This window comes from Ursus maritimus, unplaced genomic scaffold (genome assembly GCF_017311325.1).
Source record: "Ursus maritimus isolate PB19 unplaced genomic scaffold, ASM1731132v1 scaffold_26, whole genome shotgun sequence".
In the NCBI taxonomy this organism is placed as follows: Eukaryota; Metazoa; Chordata; class Mammalia; order Carnivora; family Ursidae; genus Ursus; species Ursus maritimus.
In genome coordinates, this window is record NW_024425119.1 from 22,967,672 (window position 1) to 22,986,086 (window position 18,415).

General features: G+C 42.9%; 1 protein-coding gene across 8 annotated transcripts in view; it reads right to left on the reverse strand.

Annotated features, from left to right (window-relative positions):
- The window catches only part of BCAT1 (branched chain amino acid transaminase 1), a 99,889-nt gene that overhangs the window by 61,532 nt on the left and 19,942 nt on the right, over window positions 1-18,415 (reverse strand). The window contains exons 1-3 of one of the 8 annotated variants that reach the window (XM_040642250.1): window positions 7,540-7,671; window positions 6,529-6,715; window positions 6,384-6,455 (exon numbers count right to left, since the gene is read on the reverse strand). The exons of 1 other annotated variant lie outside the window; for it this stretch is intronic. In XM_040642250.1, coding sequence (XP_040498184.1) covers window positions 6,384-6,455; window positions 6,529-6,534 — 78 coding nt within the window. In that variant the 5' untranslated portion in view covers window positions 6,535-6,715; window positions 7,540-7,671. Of the gene's footprint in view, window positions 1-6,383; window positions 6,456-6,528; window positions 7,439-7,539; window positions 7,680-8,305; window positions 8,844-18,415 lie in introns of those variants that run through there. 6 more of the 8 variants (XM_040642249.1, XM_008693129.2, XM_040642251.1 and 3 more) reach the window with 6 other exon arrangements.

An 18,415-nucleotide genomic window follows, 5' to 3' on the forward strand; every position in this document is an offset into this window, starting at 1 on the left:
ACATACCAATTCTCCATGGGTTCTAGCTCTGTGCAATTAAGAGTATACACCGTCTGGGGCTCCTGCGTGGCTCAGTCAGTTGAGTGTCTGACTCTGGATTTTGGCTTAGGTCATAATCTCAGGCCCTACAATCAACCCCCACATTGGGAGTCTGCTTGAGGATTCTCTCTCCCTCCACCCCCCCCCACTCGTACACACTTTCTCTCTTTCATAAATGAATCTGTTAAAAAAAGAAAAAAAAAAAGACCGTACCCCATCTCCCTTATTTCCCGGGCTGCTAGCAATTAAAATAACCCCTGCTTACCCCTTTACTCCAGGCAATCTGAAGTAGCCATCAGGGATAATAGTAGAGACATGGCCACTATGCTTTAATTTCTTAATTTTTTAAAAGTATGAAGGAGCAAAGCAGGAAGGGGGGAGAAGATAGTTTGACGGAGGTAATATATAAGAATCTGGGTAACACTGAGCTTTTTCCTTGAGCCTCTACATTTCCTCTTTTGCATCAGGGATCCTCAGCTCTGGCTACGCATTGGATTTAACTATGAAACTTTTTAAAAACACTAAATCACACTCCATTCCAGAACCGAACCAGAATCTCAGAGGGACAGGGCAGGGGAGTGGTTGGTTGGTTGTTCAAAGTTACCCAAGTGATTCTAACCGGGCTCTCAGGGCTCAGAACAATACCCACTATCTCCCTTGAAGATTTCAGCAACCAGAAGAACAATGGTTTCCAACATTGGCTGCTAAATTGGTTCACCTGGGAAGTGTTTTTTTGTGTGTGTGTTTTTTAAGGAAATACCACTGTCCATGCTGTACCCAAGATGCACAAAAACTCAGAAAAAAAAAAAAAAAAGAAACTCAGGTGTGGGACTTCACATCAATTTTCACTGAAGGCTCTCCAGGAGATTCCAAGGCACTAGAAGGGCTGAGAACCACTGAAGAGATTCAAGTCTCATTTGTGAATTCTTATCAAAAGCCATACATTATTCCGTAATCAAAGGACCTTGGTTACCTCAAACTGAACGTATCTAAAATAGAGAATATATTTCCTCTAAAACTTGATCTCTATTTCTCATATCATACTACATTCTACTTCTTTACTTCTTAATCCTTAATTCATCTAATAAGAGGAATGCATGTTTATTTTAAAATTCTACTGTAAAGGGAAGAAAAATGAAAAGTATAAAATCCCCAACTTTCAAAAAATAAATAGATCAGTAACAGTCCCAACTAGTCCCCTGACCACCACATTCCCACTTCCCAGACATGACCTCCATTAACAAGTTCATTGTGCATGTTTTCTTTTATTTGCTTTACATCTTCATTACTTCAAAGAGAACTTACCATTCTTAACAACATTCTCCCAGCCCTCAGTTTCCCCTATCAGTAACCGAGGCACCCGTACCTTCACGAATCTCTTTAATAAGTCTGATTCCTCAATTTCTACTACCCCCTCAGTAGCAGCTATCCTGTATCTCTTCCCCATCTTCTCTCTGGACATCATCACATGCTTGGTCATGATGTTCAATGTCCATGAAGAGCTAAATGGCTTACAGATAAGTCCAAATACTTCAGCTGTAAAATCAAGTACCCCGAGTATGGCCCGAACGTCTTTTTTTCAACTCTACCTCTCACTAACGTCCTGCATCAACCTTTTACTTATCAGTTAGCAATGCATTCAGCTGCAAGTAAGTCAAACACACAAGTAGGAGTTGTTTTCTCACGTTAACTCTGGAGAAACCAGGCCTGGCGTAGCCCATAATCTCAAGGCCCTGTGATTTTCTTAGCCTTCTCCTCAGGGTCAAAAGAAAGCTCACTACAGCTGTAGCTTCAGCTTTAATGAGGTCATCAAGGTCTAAAGATAGGAGAGGAGGATAACAGCAGACGAGTCTGCTCCCTCTGATTTCAAGAGCAACATCTTCCCAGGAATTTCCGTATGCCTTATTGGTCAGAAAGGTGTCACACTGATCTATCTAACTGCAAAGGAGGCTAGCAGGGCAGGTCAGAGAACTGCAAACAATCTGTCAACAAGGAACATGGGTGGGCTGTACTGGGGGTACACAGTGCCCCAGTGCCTGAACACTGACCAGCTCTTAAGCGTTGTCTACACGCCTCTGTTTAACATGGAAGGACTAAAATGTGGCTACAGGTGCCTTCCCATCCTCACCGCTTTCTTCTTCCCCATCATTTCCTCCGCCTGTAACACGGGACACATGGTGCAACCAGTTTATCCCAACTCCTTTCTTCCTGTAGGAGGAGGTGTGGAAACTGTAGCACCCCATCTGGCCCAGCAGTCTGGTGGTATCCTCAGCTTTTCAAACTGCCTAGCAGTTGCTCATACAACATCTCTATACAGACATCCCAAACCCCAAAATGTTTGGTTTGGCTCTATAAAATCTTTTAATTAATTTGAACAATTGGAAAAGGGAGTCATTTCTTGGGATTATGCTGAACTCTGATTTAGCACAGTAACTGTTATAACATCAAATATGGGCTAATAATTCTGTTCTAAATTTCACTAAACACGGATTGATCTTCGTGATCAATAAAAATTTTAATTAAAATTATTTTATAAATTAAAAATTTTATAAAAACTGTAGTTTTTATAAAAATCATGTGTACTTGTTGTAGTTCATAAAAGACCGTTTTGTTACTACAAATCCTTAACCAATTTTAAGAATGATCATGGCCCAGTATATAATTGTTACTTTTCTGAACTCTCTCCTTAAAATATCTCCAGGACCACCCACAGTGATCCACTGTCCTGTGAGATCAAGTTAGTTAATGGCAAAGATATAGAACAAGGTGTTTTTATGCTGGACTTAGTGCTCTTGTAATTATAACTTGGTACTACTAGTTAAGTTTCTGGAACTGAATACAAATGATTAAATTACCAGGTATTCTATTTTAGTAAACCACTACATCCTTTTGTAAGATGTGATTTATTAATGATAGGGATAGCAACCCTCTTTCTAATTTGTAAATAAGGACTGCCCTACATGCAGTTTTCAAATACACAATTGAGTGCCTTCAGAATTTGATCGAGAAGTCTAATTTCCTTCATTTAAAACAATTTCTAGGGCTCCTGGGTGACTTGGTTAAATGTCTGACTCTTGATTTCAGCTCAGGTCATGATCTCGGGATCGTGAGATGGAGCCCGGGCTCCATGCTGAGTGTGGAGCTGCTTAAGATTTTCTCTCCCCCTCTCTCTCTGCCCACCCTGGCAACCCCCCCCCCCCAACGTGCATGGACTCTGTCTCTCTCAGAAAAAAAAAAAAAAATTCTGTAAATCTGGATACTAAAACTAACAGCTTTTAACCTGAGGTCCAAGAGAAATTACCTAAGACTACTAAATCAAAGCAGTTAGTACACCGAATGAAACTCAAAAGTAACCAATATCAGCTGAAGGTTTGTGACTGGTTTTGAGTAGATGTGAAATCTAGTCCTAAGGGGAAAAAATCTTTGGCATAAAAGAAACAAATTTTGCAAACAGTTTTTATCACTGTTTAGAAACCATTTCCTTTCCAAAGATGGATAAAAATAACAGTATTTGTAAAATGACACTTTCTCCTACATAATTAATCTGTCTCCTTCCGATGTTCCACGTTCTCGGATGACTTCAAAGTCAGGATGTTTCAGGCCATATGCTTGTGGAAGAATTTGGAAGGCCACAACGGCTGGATTGTGAAATGACAAGAAATATTGACAAAAACAAAGGATATTAAAAACAACAACTTCCTAACTCAAAATTCATCTGCTCTGAAACGGGGAAGCCCGGAGCAGGCTAATGCAACCTGGTTGCACCTGAGGGCTGTATCCGCCAGCATTCAGGCCCCGTCTCTTGTTTACCACTCGATATCGCATCCGTACTTCTCTGCATTGGACACAATACTTAAATGTTTAAAAGCTATCTCTGCGTTACAAGTGTATCAGAAAATGCATAACTTTGTTCTACACTAAGCACATTTTTCTTACTCTATTTGAAAATCCTTAGGTGCTATGTTCATTATCTTTTAGAGATATTCTTTTAAAATCTAATAGAGGGGTGCCTGGGTGGCTCCATAGGTTAAGCGGCCAACTCTTGGTTTTGACTCAGGTCATGATCTCAGGGTCCTAGGATTGAGCCCTGCATGGGGCGGGGGGAGGGGGTCTGCTTGTGGATTCTCTCTCCCAGTTCATTCTGCCCCTCACCTAGCTCGCTTGCTCTCTCTCTCTCTCTCTCTCAAGTAAATAAATTAATTTTTAAAAAATCAAATCAAATCTAATAGAAAGGTATGAAGACGAGAATTACAGATTTGGAGTGTCACATTCTGTGGAGATCTATAAAGCGGGGGAAAGTGGAAGAAACAGACAGCTAATCTCTTTGAAACAAGGAAGGCTCTTGAGTCCACAGAAAGATTCTGTACGGTTCCCCAGTAATAAGGCATCATTTTTGGGCCTTGTTGGGAAACTGCATGCTCACTTTAAAATGACTGCATCAAAATGGGGGAGGGGATGCAATATGAAAACTACCCATGAGAAACTCAAAAGGCAATTTAAAAATACAAATGGAGGGGCGCCTGGGTGGCACAGCGGTTAAGCGTCTGCCTTCGGCTCAGGGCGTGATCCCGGCATTATGGGATCGAGCCCCACATCAGGCTCCTCTGCTATGAGCCTGCTTCTTCCTCTCCCACTCCCCCTGCTTGTGTTCCCTCTCTCGCTGGCTGTCTCTATCTCTGTCGAATAAATAAATAAAATCTTAAAAAAAATAATAAAATAAAAAAAATAAAAATACAAATGGAGTAAAGAAAAAAAACTTTGCTTTTTGTCAAAAGCAAAAATGGTCCTATAAAACCCACCATTTCCCCCCAAATAATCAATTTCATTTTTCATTTGCCTCATTACATATGCACTGTGAATACAACCACCATTACATGTTTTAATATGTAAATACAAGTGTAGAATGTCAGTACAGCCCCCTTTAATTAAAACCTAATATACAGAAATCTAAATTCAACAGATTATTTTATACTATGAATTAATTTTTTAAAAGATTTATTTGAGAGAGAGAGAGCATGCGCCGGGAGGGGCAGAGGAAGAGGGAGGAAGAAACTCCAGCAGACTCCTCACTGAGTTCTAGCCCGAAGCAGGGCTCAATCCGCGCCCCCTCACCTTAAGATCATGACCCAGAGCTGAAACCAAGAGTCGGACGCTCATCCGACTGTGCCACCCAGGGGCCCCAACATTATGTATTAATTTTAACTTTGTAAAAATTCCCTATGTATAAAAATACAAAGGCCTTTTGGAAAAAAAAATCACACTTGTCTATATACCCTTTGAGGAATATACCTATTGTATATAAAATAACCCTGAGAGCTGATCAAATAGTCCATTTTATGTCATTCTTTCTAGAATCCATCTCTCAATATCTAAGTCCCCAGAACATATTAGAATTTAGTCTTCATAGACTAGGTGAGCGGATTAGATCAGCTACAAGGCTATAGATGATATTATCTTTAAAGGACCAGGAATATTACAGGCAAATAAAACTCAAAAACTTATTCTAGTAAGGAAATTACTATATTCTATCTTTTTTTTTTTAATCCTGAGAGCAGAGACCTTATCTTGAAATTATCTTCAGATTTCCAATGCCTACCACATAGTAAGAGCTGGGTGTGTGGGAAATCGATGAGTCAAGTTTCCACTCCCTCTCTGAACCCTGCCAGGATGTGAGATCATTAGGACACTCTGTGCTATGGATGACAATTGACAGTGACTGAAATAGGCAGGAGAGTAGAGGCAGACATAAAGAGAAGCAAAACCCTCCATGGCTGGTGGGAAGCAGTGGGGTGGGGAGGAGATAATGATTCAGAGAGAAAATAATAATACACCTTATATTTGCATTTTTATGATTTTCAAAGTGCTTTTACAAAATTCTTTCTCATTTACTCCTCATTAGTCGCCTGGGAAGTTATGAGATCTAATATATAAACCCTGTAATTCAGAGAGAAAGTAAGGAAACACAACACGTTGACTGTAAAATGTTTGGTGTTGCTTTAAAGAGAAAAACTGTAAGTGTAACTTCTTCCACTAGTGAAGGGTTATACTTATTTATACAATCAGATAAACCTCTAGGTGAATATTTACAAATTATTTCCAAGAAAAAATTATGATTCATGAAATGAATTAAACAATTAACTTCCAGGTAATTTTATATGTAAACACATTACTGCTCCCCAAATGACTCCCTGCCACCCCCGCTCCCCCAAGAATGGAATTTAAAGTGTATGACAGCATATCCAAATTACCGTATAACCCACACAGTGAAAATTGTCCAAATCTCAACAAGAAATGGATTTATTCAGTTGACTGCTGTTTCACTTAACCTCTGGCAAATAACTCACCTTGAAAGTCCCCACCACCTCCTTTGATCCCGCTTCTCCGGTACATTCTGGGGAGCATCCGTTATTGCAGTCCTTAAAGAAGAATTAAATTCATTAAATAAAACCAGGTGGGTTACTGCGGCCTGGGGTAATCAGTAGCACTCACCATCATGCCGGAGGCTCGGCTCAGGTACCCAAGCAAACAGGAACAGGAGGGTCACGAGCCCAGGCACCAGCCTCAAAGGAGAGCGTCCTGGGAGGGCTGTCCTTCACTTTCTACCCTTCCAGACCACGCAGCTGTTTTCGTCCTCCACCGCTGGCTTAGGGCAGACTGGTTAAATTCCAGGGTCGCCCTACAGAGCCAGGGTTCACCAGCAAAGAACAAGAAGGTAATTGTCCCCCTTATATCCGAGTGAATAGTCTAGACTAGGGTTTTAAGCCATTTATAGAGAAATCTCCTGGGCGCGCTCAGCCTCGTGGTCTTGTCAATCACTGGTGCACAATAGCAAGACTGGAAAGGGATGAGGACGAGAATGAACCATTTCCTCCAAGGGCAGGGTCCTGCAATGCAGGCGCATCAACAACAAACCTCACAGGTTAAGAACAAAACCTCAGGGAATTACGGAGTAATTTAAAAGATACTTAAGGACACAATGGAAGTGGGACGAATTGGGAAAAGGTGCAGACCTTTAAAAAAAAATAATAAAATAAAAAAGCCTGATCTGCTAAATAGCTACGTGCGACGGAGGGGGGGGGATGGGGGAATCCAGGGAGGCAGAAGCCTGCGGTCAAAATATTTTGGGGTGGCGAAAGCACGCAGGATGTGGCTGTCAGTTCTGGCAGCCCAGAAATTCCGCTTTCCCCTCCTCCCCCAAAGCGGCTTCCATGGCGACCCTCACGTTCCCGGTGGCTGTCCGCGCCGCGCTCCGGAGCGGGTCACCGCCTGGGCGCTACACCTGGCCGGCAGGGGCCTCTCCAAAGCGGAGTTCGCTGGCGGGAGGTCTAGATTTCGGTTACGGTTGGGGAGAGAGGAAACGCCTGGGTGGAGACGGAGCGGCGAAGTGCGGCGAAGCAGGATGGTGCAGGAAACGCCAGCAATGCGCCCGACCAGGCCGGCTGGCTTCGGAGACCCGGGGTCCAATCCGCCCCCCTTCCACAAACGCCCGGGTTCGGGTACCTGGCGGGCGAGGGCCGCAGCGGCGCGGGTCGGGCTGGCCATGGGGAGGCTCCCGGAGCGCGGGGCTGCGGAGAGCGGCGGCTGCACGCAGCGCGCGGCTGGACGCGAGAGCGGGCGGCGCGGCCAAGCCCCGGCGCACGGACTGCGCGGCGCGGGCTGCCACCACCGGGGGCCCGGCGCCAGGGCAAGGCGCAGGGAACGACGCAGTCCCTCCAGCATCCCTGGAGGAGGAGCTTCCACCGGTCTGGTCCTTCTCTCTCTTCAATGGGTAAAACCAAAGCCCTCGTCCCCGCCACCTGGTCCCGGGCTGGGGCACGAGAGTGCGCGCCGCAAGCGAGCGCCTTTCCAAATGCAGGCACTTCAGGAGCATCCTTATTTACCAAACAACCTGGGTAAATGGCCCGGAAACGCCCCTCGGCCAAGACGAAGGCGAAGGGGAAATTAATTTACATTAGGGGAGACTTTCCTTGGACACGCCGACGAAGGGCAGTTTCAGCCCCCGAGTTTGTAGCCCAGGATTAGCAGTTGTGCGCTGGCTCTCATCTGCCACCGACCCCCACGCGCAAACTGATGAGGAAAAACGTGAATCTGGGTTTTCTTTGCGCCACCCACTCGAGTCGGATTTGTTGCGGGGTGTTGCAGGGCTACCAGGCTCACATCTCTTAAGAGCTCCCTCTGCCCAGAGACCTCGATGCTACTTAGATGCACCCACTCATTCAGGGTTTTCAGGCAAAATAGACTATCAAGAGCTCCCAATCGAACTGACCGTTTTCTGATGTAAGCCCATGAAAGCAATATTTAGAGAGCTGATAAAGCGACCTTTGAAAGGGAAAAGGAAGCTACTGCCTCCTCTGCGCTCTCTCAGGGCAACGTCAGCCTAAGTTATGAGCTTTTCTGGGCTTTAAAATTAATAGGAAGTGGTGACTTGAGCTGATTTGTTCTTGGAAAGAGGGAGGGCCATTTATTCTGGGTAAGAGCGGTTAAATCTGGTCTGGTTTTAGAATTATTTCATACAGACTTAAAGACAATATAGCTCTAATCTTATCAACTCAGAAAACAACATTCCTTTCTCCCTTCCTCCCTTCCTTTCATAAAAGGCATAGAAAAGCCTCTTATGCTTGGGGTGGAGTCCAAAGCTTCGAAGACCATACAGCCCCGGCAGGTCACAGGTCCCTGGAAACCAGTCGCTTTGAAGAAATTTAAAATCAAATTAAAAGAAAACAAAAACAAAAACACTACAGACTAAGTAAACTCTAGGGCTGCCATTTTCCAACCTTGTCCCCATGCCTAAAAATAAGAAACTCTCAGTTGAAGAATTAACAATTTATTTGCATTCAAAAGCTTGGTTTAACTGACTACACCAGACATGCATTAAAGGCCTGTTATTGTTTTAAAGGTAGATACTACACAGCTCCAATTTTCTTGCTATTTTAAATGTTACTTGTAAATCCTTGCTTTTCAGTCAAGAAACCATATATAATACAAGAATGAGGTTATTAAAGAATTACCACAGTGCCACTTGCACCTCTCATCTCTTCAGAGTCAAACTTTGTCCAGGTGTTATCTGTATTAACAGCTTCTATTTCTTCCCACTTCAAGTGGCTGAAGTTTGACTCCTGTCCAATTATTCCACCTGAACAAGGTTCCTAATAGCCTTCATTTTGTTCAGCCCAACGGTGGTGTTTCCTGTGCATTTTCGTGGCTGACCCTGTATGGTGATGGCTCCCAAATATATGTTTTTTTCAGTCCACCTCTCTCCTGAGCAGTAAGTACTTACGGCCAAAAATCTGTCTAAAGTATTTATTGTGTATGTAACATCTGCGAAGGCGAAGACACTGGGGACACTGAGCTAGGTGCTGAGGATGCAATGTGGGCACACCTCCATCCCATTATCACGCATTGCCTTTAGCCATATAGAAAAGTGTTACCTGTGTTAAAAAGCATCAACTAATCCTACAATTGTAAAACTGCAAAAATAACGCGTGCTACCTGTGTTTTACGAGCCTCCAATAATGGAATGTATCCCGCTCGGAAAGTCTGGAGAGGCTTTCCAGCTAGGGATCCTTCACTAGAGACCTGGAGGATAAAAAATATTCACTACAAGGGATGACAAACATCTGGGATGAAAGTGAATGCTCGGAAAGGACATCTCTGAGAAGGGAAGGAATGTGGTGCTTACAGGAGACAAAAGAGAGTCGGGGCGGAGTGGAGACAAGCAGAGGGTGCTTGGTCCAGGGTGAGACTGGGAGCATTGGCAGAGAGCCAACCAGGTGTAGTGCCTTATAAAGAGAGTTAAAGGATAATTTCCCTGATAAAGGTAAAAGCATGACTGTCATATACATATAAAATGAACTTGTATTATAGTCTATAGTCTTGTATTAACTCCTGTAATGAAGTTACCAGGCAGATGTTAAACCTTGTTGGAGGAACAGACACATTTCCGGGTCAGAAACGGTGACATGAATTTGCAATGGACATAAAACTGGCTTCGCCCACAACTGGGAAGCTAAATTAACTGAACCCTGACTTTCAGAATTTATTTCATTTGTATTGACAACAATTGTTTCGCCTTCCTATCAGTTATCTGTAGAGTAATTCAAAAACAATGAAACAACATAAAAGCATAATGAAAAAACGCTTGGGAATCCTAAGAACAAGAAAAGCCATTGAAGGGTAGGTTAGGTGGGGAATGAGAGTAGAGGTTGAAAGGACTGAAGGTGCACTCTGGCTGCAGTTTGAAGATTGGAGAAGGGTCTGGGTGGAGGGAAATGGATTTATGAGAAAGCTATTACAGAACCCTCATAAATGATGGTCCTATTAATAAGGTGGACTTGGCAGGTGGCAGGTGATCCAGATGAAGAGAAGCAGCCAGATTGCAGCAATCTTTAGACAGAACGGCCAAGAGAAGGAACAGGGAGAGACAAGTGCCAAGGAGGGCTCCTTCAATTCTGGCTTGCTCTTCTGGTTGGTGATATTCGCTAAGAAAAATGGAACACTGAAAGATGATGGGGTTTTGGGGGACAAGCAGGAGCCTGGTTTGGGACATATTGACTTTTGGGCCATCTCTGAGACTGGCTGTTAGAGATTATGCCTGTCTGAAGCTCAAATGAGAGGTCTGGCTTAGAAGTCAACTTTGATGAGTCCCTGGCATGGAGGTGGTAACTGAAGCTATGGGTGTCAGTGACAGTGTCACATCTGTGCCTCTGTAAATGGGACAATAGCAACACTTCATGTTTGCCAACTGGGATGGAGTACCATAACATATGTACCATATGAAAATTATTTAGAATATTGTCTGGTAAATGTTAATACCTCAGTAAATGAAAGTAATGATCATTTATTCGCGTTGGCATTTTCTTAAAGGGCCAGACAGTAAATATTTTAGCCTTTAGGGCCATGTGGGCTTTGCCGCAATTACTCAGATCTGTCAATGTATTTCAAAGCAGCCATGGACAGTATGTAAAAGAATGTGCATGGCTGAGTTCCCATAAAACTGTATTTACAAAAATAAGACAGAGCAGATTTAGCCGGTTGGTTGCAGACCTCTACTCAACGCAGAAACCTAACTAGAAACCTAAAGGTTGTCCTTCAAACACAATCAAGTGATCACCAATGTCTATACATTCTAGCTCCAAATATCCTGACAGTCGCCATTTCTCCAGACGTATTTCTGCCATCCTAGTACCGAACAGCTTCCAAGTAGCCTCCCCGTCTTCAGCTTTGCTTCCTTTTAAACCATCCTTAGCATGCAGAAAAATCCTCTCCATAGGCACATCTGAACATATCCCTTCTTGGCTAAAAAATCCTCAAAGCTTTACATCACCCTTATGACAAAATATTTTAGCAAGCTCTCCCACCCATCCCAAATTCTGATTCCTGCCCCAACTAACTCCCTGGCTCACCTTTTGCTACTCTCCCTCTCTCCAGCCACACATTTAACTGTTTCAGTCCTTCGCGTCAGGCTTCTCAGCTGACCATCTGCCTGAAACACCCCCCTGCCACCTGATGGTTGTTTCATCCTTCCTTTCTCAGTTTATGTGGCACTTTGTCCTCAGGGAGGCACCCCTGAACCCTATCAAGGCTACCATGAGCTCCTCTATTTATTTCCATAGAATTTTTTCCACTTCAAAATAACTGTCATACTTTACTCTAATTATTTGATTAATGTTGCTCTAATTTTTATGATGGTAAGTTAGGCCTATTTGTCCACCTAGCAGTCCACCCTCACTCAATGCCAGGCACACAGTTCAGATTTATCTGTTAAATTGTAGCTCTCTAATTTTTAAAAAGTATATATTTAATATGCTTTGGAATTTCCACGGAAAACATTTACAATATAACAGACTAAAAATGTCCTCAGAGCCCACTCTACCCCTAGATCTAAGCTTCCTTCTTCACTGAAAGGCTCTCCCTCACCCTAAATCTTTCTCTTTCCTTTTCTTCTGTTCTCTTCCTTCTGCTATTCCTTCTTTTCCCTTAACTGGCCGTAACACGGGTTTTCAATGTATTCTGTTAAGGGATTAGACCAGTGCTTTCTAACAGAACTTTCTACAATGATGAAAATGTTCTCTACCTGCACTAAGCCACATGTGGCTACTGAGCATTGAAACATGGTTAGTGTGACTAAGGAACTGAATTTTTAATTTTGCTTAGTTTTAATTAATTTTCATTTATATTTTAATAGCCAATGTGGCTCTGGTCTCAGTGCAGATTTGAGCATTGTCATATATTTGGTCTTGCAGTTCTAGAGGCTAGGCGTTCCTTTAAAACCTGCACTGGGAAATCCTTCTCTGCCTCTCCTCCAACTTCTGTTAACCCCAGGTGTTGCTTGGCTCATAGCTCCAGCACCTCAGTCTCTGAGGGGAGATTACAGGTGTCTCTATTTCCCTCTTCTCATAAGGACAAATCATACTGGATTCAGGGCCCCTCCTAATTCAGTTTCACCTCATTCTAACTTGACTCCATATGCAAAAACCCTATTTTCAAATAAGATCACATTCACAGGTACTGGAGTTTAGGATTTCAATATATCTTTTTGGGGAACTCAATGCAACCCATAACAGTTAACTAACTTTATTTTAAATTTAATGATATGACAGCTTTAATGTCATGTTTCCTACTTTGAACAATAATTTTTTTTACCAGTAAAATGAACTGAATTACAACAACAACAAAAAAAATGACCTTCACACAATGTTCCAGTAGGACTTTATGATTTTATGGGACCAGATTCTTATTAAAATTTACTTACTGTTTACGAGGGAGCAATCACAAAAGCATAAAAGCATAGCTCTAGATGTTTCCCTTCCCTTTCTCACCCCACTCAGTAAGTCACCAATTAACACTGAGACTTCTGCCTGCACATTTCTCCTCCTGCTTCTCTCCTTCCTTGATGGTCCTCACCTGATGACAGTCGCCCTGGTGGTCCCCTTGGCCCCGTCCTTGATCTTCCACCTTCTCCCCTATCTGATATATCCTCCATGCTGTCATCAGAGTGCTTGCTCTGAAAAGCTTTTTCCAAAAAAAACAGTCACTCCCCAACTCAAAACCATAATAATATCTGCTACTGATCCAGCCAGTTATGATATTCTGGGCACTCTGGGTACACATTTTCTTATCCAATACTCAAAAGTGTCCCCACTCCATCCCATAGATTCTCTTTTCTCAATTTTCAGAGAGGTCAGATAAATTTCCCAAGATGAAACAGCTCTGGTCAAGTCAGTTCGGCCACAAGGTCTATGATCTTACCTATAATTCTGAGTTATTCCAGTAGTCCAAAGTTTATGATTATATACTCCATAGGGAAAAAATTTAGCATTTGTGGCAGACTGTATTTTTCAAAGATGGCCATAATATTATCTTCCATTGTATATGCTCTTCTGCCCAACCCCATGACGAGGTGGTTTATGTTGCCCACCCTTTTGCATCTGGGTAGGCCCTGTGACTGTTTTGACCAACAGAATATGGCACAAATGTAGAAGTAACACTGTTCCATTTTTAGGGGCATCCTTTAACTGGCCTGGCAGCTTCTGCTTCCTTCCTCTTGGAAGGCATTTGGGTCTCCCCCATTTGGAACCCAGACTCCATGCTGTGAAAAGCCCAAACCCCGTGCAGAGGCCATGTGCAGGCTCACCAGCCAACAACCCAGATGAGCTCCCAGCCACCAGCCAGCATCCACGGCGAGCCATGAGTGTCTGTCTAGAACATCCAGCCCCACAGAGCTTTCAGAAGACTGACTGAACCACATAAGAAACCCCAGGTTAAAACTACCTTGTTGAGCCCAGACACCTGACAGATCATGAGAGATAACAGTACGTTGCTGTTTTAAGCCACGAAGCTTTGGGTTGGCTGGTTACACAGCAACGTTAACCAAAGCAGCATACAAGCCTAACATGTTTGCTTAGTTATTTATGAAAATAACCGAATACATAATAAGTCATACAAATAGGAGTAAAAAAGATGACCTAATCATGAAATAATTCACATTTTAAAATGTTCCTTCCGAATTATGGTTTTCTCCTACCATCCTTAACTAAAGGCCCACAAGACCCAAGTAATCATTAATGACAGTAGATATAAATCCCTTTTAAACAGTCTTCTTGATGATACCAAAATTCTGTGGCATACTGCTTGTCAGTTCTGATTAAATCATTAATATTTTTATCTTGGAACATGGATAATGGGGAACTTGTAATAAAAACTGAAAAAATATCAGCTGTCTTATTTTTGTTAGATCCTTGTTTTTATGTTACCGGTATTTTCTTTATTCTGATTTTATGCTTTTAATTTTTTGTTTGTGTTTGTTTTGTTTGCAGAAATCTTTTAAGGCCAGTCGTCCCTTTTGCGAGGATTACCAATTAACACTGGCTGGTGTAATCTGTAAAGCTTCTTAACCGAGCTCACATAAATTGCCACCATCACAGCCTGCTGAAAGAGGGCAAATGCAGAAGGCCGCACAGGTGGCCCCGTGGAGCGGTGACGCTGCCCTGCCTCTCCCAGAGGACAGTTTATGACTGATCTTTTAAGCGTGATCATCTGATGCACAGCCTACGCAGAGAGTGCCCATGTCAACCCATGTGCGTTCAGTACAGGTAATTTTTCCAACCTACTAAAACACACACATGATCAGTGCTTCTGACACCCCAGTGTTCTCTGTTCACCACAGCCTGGGTGCACACACTCCACTTTGAAACCACTGGGCTCGAAGTGCACACTCCTGAGCTCAGTCTGTGTGTGGGGTTCTGCACGTTCCGGAGCTGCCCGTCAGGACTCTTTCTTCATCTCTCCCTTCCTGACCTTCCCCTCACCCTCCTTTGCACTTCCCATTTTTCGTTTGTACACAGAAGAAATCCTCAGCGTGGCAAATCGCTAGGTCATCTTGCAGTACCCTAAAGAGAAGTGACAGATGGACAGAGAGGAACAGACAACCTGAAGATTCCAGATAGAATCTAGACTAGAAATATCATTTCATGTCTGGACATAAGTAAGCTTGTAATTTTGCTTTTTACCAAAACAGAATCACATTAAATTATCAACTCTGAGAGGGAGAAATTAATCCTAATTAAATGAGGCTGGTTTTTTAAAATCCAGAGTATTATATCCTGGATTGCTTTAGAGAACATTTTGTTTTACACCAGTACATAAGGAGATGTTGTGCTGGTAAGAGTCCAGGTTAATCTACTTGGAGGTAATTAACAGCAAAAAGAAAAGGCACTGGGCTAAACCCAGATGTATTAAGTTTTATTCATGATTGTTCAGTGCACTATTTACAGTGGAATCCACAATATACTACCACCAAGAAACTAATTTTAATTATGTGGTAAATAGGAGGAAAAAATGAGAAGTGGTTGAATGACACTGAGGGAAAGATAAGCACAAAGGAAAATCTGGTATTTGGAGATAAGGTAATCTTTTGGAAAAAGTTAATGAAAATGCTTTCCCTGGGGCACCTGGGTGGCTCAGTCAGTTAGCGTCTGCCTTCGGCTCAGGTCATGATTCCAGGGTCATGGAATCGAGCCTCACGTCAGGCTGCTTGCTCAGTGGGGAGCCTGCTTCTCCCTCTCCCTCTGCCTGCTGCTCCCACTGCTTGTGTTCTCTGTCAAATACATACATAACATCTTTTAAAAAATAAATAAAATGCTTTTCCTACGAGTATAATACATGTTCAAGAAAATATAAAATACTAACTTCTCTTAGATACATCTCTTTTGCTCTTAGATATGCCATTCTCCATCAGAAGTAAACAGAGCACTTAACATCTCTTTGAGAACATTCTAAGTATGAAACAGAGACAGATGGGAAGAGAGTCTATCAAGCTTTCTCCTGCTGACAGTACAAGGACACACCTCATAGATTTATCATTCCCGCTTTTTTATAAACCTCAAATACTCTAATTTTAATATGGAGAGATAAGGCACAAAAGCATGCCATGTGTCTGTCACCTGGCTGAAATATGGGCCCGCCCTCTTCAGTGTTCCTCTCCAGCCCCGATGATTCACAGACCAGAAACAGGGCATGGAAGAGGCAAAAATTTTAAACAAAATGGCACTGCTCCTGCTGCTTCCATCTTTAACGTAGTCTGAATGTAGACTATGGCAACGCACACCAAAACTTCCGGTTTCTAATACTGTCCTAAACCCAGAGTGGGAGAGAAGTAGTAGTGAGACAGACAGGAAGCCTGGCAGTGGGTTTATGGTGACTTGAAAAGAAGGTTTTGCTGACACAATAATCTGAACGGTCCATTTCTTTATGCTCTGGTGGTTTGTTGGACAATTTGGAGTGAATGAAAGAAAAGCTTTTCCTTTGTAGACTGGGAGAAGGGCCATTGGGTAATGGGAGGTTGCAGAGAGAACTGGCAAGATGCTTCCTCCTTGGACGTTTTCCTGCAGGCAGGGGCTGGGAAAGACTTAAAGAAGGTTAGGAACCTGGAAACTGTTGGGCTTCCTAACTTGCCTGCCCCGTGTACTGCTTGAGGAAGTCATCCTGCCTCCTCAGGGCTGTGACTGGAGGTTGGAGATGCTAGTTTGGCCTTACACTTGCTAGAGCAGTTATGACACTTGATTACTGTCCTGCTTGTCTGTGCACCAGTCCCCACCTGTCTGGGCAGTGACTTCATTTTTTCTCTTTTTTTTTTAAAGATTTTATTTATTGAGAGAGAAAGAGCATGAGCGGTTGGGGGAAAGGGATAGAGGGAGAGAGAAAAGCAGACTCTCCACTGAGCAGGGATCCAGACGTGGGGCTGGATCCCAGGACCCCGAGATCATGACCTGAGCCTGAAGGCAGACACTTCACCAACTGGGCCAGCCAGGCGCCCGTCTTTTGGATTTCCAGTACTTAGTACACAACCAGGCAAATGTGCAAACCTCAAAAAATATTTTCTGAATAAACCGTCTGAGTATATAAATCCACCATGTTTTTGTTTAAAGTAACACTTGATATGATGGATGTTAGCTAAACTTACTGCAGTAATCCAGAAACAACTGATAGACAAGCTGGTATGTTTCTCTCTCTCTCTCTCTCTCTCTCTCTCTCTCACACACACACACACAGGGACAGAGGGTGTGTGTGAGAGCAGTAAACCGATACCTATATAAACTCTATTGTGTTAGGCATAGAAGAATCAGAAATAGATTTCCAGTGAGGTGATTTGTTCAGGCTCTGTGTCACAGATACATGGAACCCTACTTACTAAAACTGCCTTTATCTATTAACAAGATATTTTGCTAATCCCCTCTAATTTCTGGGTAGTCCCCCTGGAAATTTTTTTCTGACTCTTACTAAGCCATGAGTTCTGAGTTCATTACAAAATCTTGTTTCAAGCTCCAGCTCCATTGTCTAGTAGATATGTGACCTTGATGTCTCTAAAACTCACATTAATATCCCTGAACTTCAGCGACCTTCCCTATAGAGGTAAAAATGACATATGTAGTGAGAGCATCTTGCAAACCATTGACTAGAATATGTCACAGTTGTTCCTTCGTTCTGACAGAAGGTTATCGAGCTTATAAAGAGGCCCTACAATACAGCAGTGAAGCACACAGACTCTGGAGTGACACTGCCAGACTGCGGTGCGGCAAGCTTGGTCTAGTTACTGCACCTCTCCGTACCTCAATGTCTCCATTTGGGAAGTGCTATTCACGAAGGCTGAACGAGAAATTCACATGAAGCCCATGCCAGCACCCACTGAATTCTCAATTTATGTTAGTTATAATTAATAATTACAGTGAAGATTCATCAATATGAATCTGAAGGTATTTAGAGAAAATGTGGCATCTGTGAAACTGGAATTATTTATAATTGTAGAGAGAAGAAAGGATCTGTCGATACTTCACTTTTCTATAAACCAAACCTTGTGGCATGGCTTCTTTAGAAGCTGGCTGCCTGGCTGGGAAGTGGCTGTTTGACCTCAGATGCTCCATAAATCCCCGTGGCAAACTGACCACTCCATGTGGCCAGCACTTCTACCATTGTACTAGGAGGTCCACTGTGTTTTAAGCCTCCCTTCAGCTTACGGGAGCAATTCTCTACTGCAGATCCTTTACTGTTTGCATTTGGTACAGCCCTCAAGTGAGTTAAAATTTGCTTCCTGAAAAAGTCTGGTTAACTTATTTCTCTACTTTAAAAAACTGGTATGGAAGCTTTCTCACCAAGGATGATGGCAAATATTTTTTCCCACTATAAGTAATCCCAGTAGATGACAGTCTCAATTTACAAAACAGATATAAGGTTTCTAATATGCCAAACTTTTGCTACAGATGGCTTTTAAATAGCAATTCGCGTTGTGCATTGGAATGGGATTAGCTTAGGGGCGCCTGGGTGGTGCAGTCATTAAGCGTCTGCCTTCGGCTCAGGGTGTGATCCCAGAGTCCTGGGATCG